Source organism: Apis dorsata, unplaced genomic scaffold, assembly GCF_000469605.1.
Source record: "Apis dorsata unplaced genomic scaffold, Apis dorsata 1.3 scaffold_156, whole genome shotgun sequence".
Classification (NCBI taxonomy): Eukaryota; Metazoa; Arthropoda; class Insecta; order Hymenoptera; family Apidae; genus Apis; species Apis dorsata.
The window spans coordinates 372765-377607 of NW_006263446.1; the positions used below are offsets into that span (position 1 = coordinate 372765).

The 4843-nt window shown below is 36.8% G+C and overlaps 1 protein-coding gene across 1 annotated transcript in view; it reads right to left on the reverse strand.

Annotated features, from left to right (window-relative positions):
- Positions 1–4843, reverse strand: part of LOC102672007 (aryl hydrocarbon receptor nuclear translocator-like protein 1) — a 43379-nt gene that overhangs the window by 36882 nt on the left and 1654 nt on the right. Inside the window, exon 2 of the mRNA XM_031509472.1 lies at positions 990–1440. Coding sequence (XP_031365332.1) covers positions 990–1440 — 451 coding nt within the window. The remainder of the gene's footprint in view (positions 1–989; positions 1441–4843) is intronic.

The following is a 4843-nucleotide window of genomic DNA, read 5'->3' on the forward strand; positions in this document are numbered from 1 at the left end:
GAATCGAAACTCTACTTAGGTTTCTCTCAATTAACTTTTTTTCTTTTTCTTTTGAATTATTACGAAATTTTCAACTCCGTCCGTCACATAACCTAAAAGGGAAGCGTGATCCGTGAACCTTTTAATAAGCTGATAACAGCTTATAAAATATCATCGTCCCAAGTGTTGTTTAGTGAAATGGTATTCCGTGAAAAGTGTGTGGTATTAATCTCGATTTATAACCGCGAAAGAATGTTTCTCCCTCCTCGAGATTCCCCATTGTTTGAACGTATAATCACGTGACAAACTGTCGAGCGTGATCTCATTCATTGTTTCGTTGTTGTAAATATCGAAAATAAAATAATAATAATAATAATAATAATAATAATAATTTTCAAAAGAAAAGATCGTTCGAAAAATTTTTCTTTTTTCACTTTTCAATTGTGCGATTTTTCTTATCGCTCAAATTATCACGTAAAACGGAAAGGAAAAATTGAAAAGTTGGTGGCTTCTGCCATTTGAAGTAATTGGATATCTCGTTTGAAGAAAATTTCATATTGTTAAATTTATTCTACGGATAAAGAAAAGGGAAAATTGATCTCTTTTACCGAGCGAGAAGTTGTAGAATGTTCGACCGAAATCCACGAGGAATCCAGCAACGATTAACGAGATCACGTGGATGATTCGAGGCTAGCCAAAGCAACGCGAGATAATCGTCTTATTATGCGTCTGGTTATGTCACGAAACCATCATATTCCCATATATCCGCCGTTTAACTCGTCTGCCGATCAGACCGATTCGATCGACGAATAATTTTCTTCTTATTACGACTCTTTCTCCTCTCGATGATTAATTTATCTATTTACAAAACGAAAGCTAAAAATTGATTGAAAATATTCCAACTGGAACGTACAAGCAACACACAGAGTCGTACAACAAGAGAAAAACATGTACTCGAGCATGTACTCGACAATCTCTCTTTTTTTCTCTCTTTTATTTTTTCCACTTACTCTTGAACAGCCGAGAGACTATAGTAACTCCCCTGTTGATGCTGCTGTTGCTGGTAGGGCGCCGACAAAATGGCGGGAACCTGGCCACCACCTCGATTGTCCTGATGGATCCTCGACTGCAGCTCGTCCAACGAGATAAACTCTTCCTGCTGGTGTTCCCGGCCAGGGGGGGGCTGGTGGAGGAGGTGAGCGTAGCTCTGCGCCATATCCTGGGCGACCATCTCCTGCTCGGGCCCCCTTTGGAAGCACAACAGGTCCTCCAACTCCTCCCTCTGCTCCCGATACCTTTCTATCTCCGGCTGTTCGCGGGGGTAACGGCGGCGATGATCCTGCTGGCTCTCTTGGGCCTGGCAAAGGGGCGGGGGGGTGGTGTTCACGCGGGTGCCATCGCCGACCACCACCGCGACATCGTCCCCCATGACACCACCGCTGTCCGCCAATAATCCACCCTCTGGGGACCAGCCAGTTTCTTTCTTTTGCGCTCTCAGAGGCGCGGTTGCAACGTGTGAACGAGTCGAAACGATCTTTTTTGGAAATAATTTTCCAATAATTTTGTTTTCGAGAACTGCTCGGGGAAAAAGTTGGATTTTCCGTTTGGAAATTTCGAACGAGTTAAAATTTTCTTATTTTATTTTTGCGAGTTTTCGAATATGGGAAGAGATCGAATCGAATTAATTTTTTAATGTCGTTCGATTAATGGGAGATTGGGAGAGATATGGGATCGTCGAATCGGTTTGGAATATTAATGGACGATCGGATATTAGTTCTTTTCCTCGAATCAAGATTTCGTGTTATTACGGTAAGATTCTAGTCGTTGTTTAATTACGTAATTATTTGCCGCGGTTTATCGTCTCGATGGAACGAGGAGAGAGCTTTCTTGAATAGAAAGGAGATTGAACGCCTAATACCGATCTAGGGAATTGGAATTATGCGTGATAAAACGTGTAATTCTCGAGAAAATTATTCCATTCTATTCCGTTCGAAAAATAGTTTCGTTTTTTCGCGCGAGTGTCGCTAGTCGAACGTTCATCCAGCCAACTTCATTCTAAAGTAGAAATTCTTGGATCGTTCGGAAAGTAGTTTCGTTTTTTCACGCGAGTGTCGCTAGTCGAACGTTCATCCAGCCAACTTCACTTTAGAGTAGAAATTCTTGGATCGTTCGGAAAGTAGTTTTTTCACGCGAGTGTCGCTAGTCGAACGTTTATCCAGCCAACTTCGTTCTAAATCGTGTTATTATTACATATTTCGAGAGTTAACTATATATTTCATGGTTTATTTGTAAGAAAAATTCGTTCGATTCTGTGGGATTGTGTTTTTCGTGCGATGATAACAAGATACAAGATCGAAAGGAATATATTTTACTTTTTTATTATCGAAAAGGTAAGAATAATGTTCAGAGAAGAAAAAAGATACGCCAAGTCTATGGAGAAAGTGTATTAACAGTGTTTGAAAACTGGTTTTCAATTCGAACCTCGAAAAAACGAAATTGCTTTCCGAACAACGTTCGTCTCGAAATATTTTTCTCGAATCTCTTCGATTTTTCCTTCGAATATTTCGGTCTCGTAACAAAGGGACAAATAAGTAAATAAATTTCCCGCGATTTCGCGATCGCTCGAGGAAGAATTATAATGATTAGACGGGTAACGAATCGAAGGTAAGATCACAGTCGAGGAGGCATTAATCGCGCCTCTTTCTCTCTCTCAGCCGACAGACAATTTCATATTTTTATGACATTTCGAACACACGTTCGAGCCGTTGCGTTAACAGCTTGCTTACGTGTCGATCCCACGACACGTGGAACGCTTTTACCGATACCGAAATGACGTAACGCGATGTGATTAACATCGCTGCGTTTCGTTCGAAGAATCATTCATTTTCGTTCATCGTTGCCGGACGATGGTGTGTTTCGAAACATCGCCGCGCGTGATCTATCCAACGAGATAGAATCTTCAGGTTTGAATGAAATTCTTGGAAATTTGATTCGACGATATTTGGGATGCAATAAATGTTTGATTTCGATAATAATTTTTTTCTCGAGGTAAAAAAGAAATGAGTACAAATTCGAACAATTTTTTGAAATTTTTTTGAAATTCCAGATTTATATGTGTGTATGTGTGTGTGTTTATTGCAAATGTTAAACGTTTGATATTTATGAATGCGTGTTTTTCTTCGAGGAAAAATAAGTCGGCGACTTTAAATCGCGGTGTCCAGGAAACAGGTTGAAAAGTTGATGAAGATGAATCGATGAGAAGAATCGAAATATTCGAATCAGGGAATAATAATGGTAATTATCTCTGATGATTCGGAATGTTGTTAATTATGCAATGGAAGAAAAGATCGAAATTTCTAGGAGAAAGTTACGTCGGATTTGTATTGAAATTGAAAAATTAACGATCATTATCCTTACGATAATGGTATAATTTCGTGATAAACATCGGTGGAAAATGTTTCTTACTTTTTCTTAAGAACACGTCTTTCGTTCCTTTTTCCATTTGTGAAATTTCCTACAATTATATTAAAATCAGCGATAGTGGTGATTATTCAATCCGTTAAATATTCAATCCTTTTTTCAAAATTTGAATTTGATGAAGCAACTTTATGATTAAAATAAAGTTACGTACGGAAAGGAGCGTCCAAACGAAATTGGAAATATGAGTTCAATCAAGAAGAATAATAATAATAAAAAAATTTTCAAATTCAATATTAGAAATTTCAACGTAATTTTTCCAATTTTTCTCGATTTCTTCTATTTTGACTCCAATCTGAAGAATCTTCTATTTGTATATTGAAGTGATAAAAAGATTTTTTTCAAGTGTTTCCCTTATCTACGTTTTCATCGCTTGATCTTCTCACGATTAATTTATCGAGTATTTTCAAATTGAAAAAAAAAAAAGAAAAAAAGAAAATCGATAAATACTTTCCACACACGCGCGCGTCTACTTTTCTTTTTCGAATCATTCGTTCAGTAACATTTTCTAAAACACGGTATCGAAATTCACTACTGGACGGTTGATATTCGATAAGTGTATATTTAGTAGATGTGTACGATGATGAAACGGGATCTGAAAAGTTTGCAAGTTTAAAAATAATTTAGAAAAAAAATGAATGGTCAGACGCAGATCGAATTGCACTTTTTTTTTTTTAATAGAAAATCGATGATAAACTTAATTTTTCGATTAAATTAAAAATTAAATAAGATTTAACAAATCCCACTTGTCAGCCATATATAAACTTTGAATATTCCAATTATTTTAATTTTTGTATCTATGAAGGTCAATGGAGGATAATAGATAAATATTTTAATCGATATATTATTATGCAAGACAGAAAGAAAAATAAAAAAAATTGGATAACAAAGATTTTCTTTCGAGCAATGTGTGCAATTCGATTCACCTTGAGAAATTGAGGAAAGGATGTGTAATAACAAGGCCGAGATAAGAAGATAATTTCATATCGAATCAGAAGAGAGTGATTCGAAACACGAAACTTGAAAAGAACAAAGAGGATAGTACGAGGAAAGAGAGATAAATAAACGACGAGAAAAGTTGAAAGAAGAAAGAAGAAGAAGAAGAAGAAGAAGAGATTAGAAATTTCCTTTTCCGGATGATCAGCTGATCCTACGAGTGAAGAATCGAGTATTTATCGCGTGAACGAACTCGTTGCGACAATCTTAGGTGATGTTAATGAAGAAATTTGGGAGATACCTTGAATAAGCGACGTGGAAATCCAGAGGCACATAGTTCGTCGACACGAGTTAATTCTAGCATCCTAGAAAGATGGTGCACATTTTTTTCACTGACACGTGTCGATTAATCCACCAAATTAATTCATTTTTTTTTTTTTTTTTTTCCGAA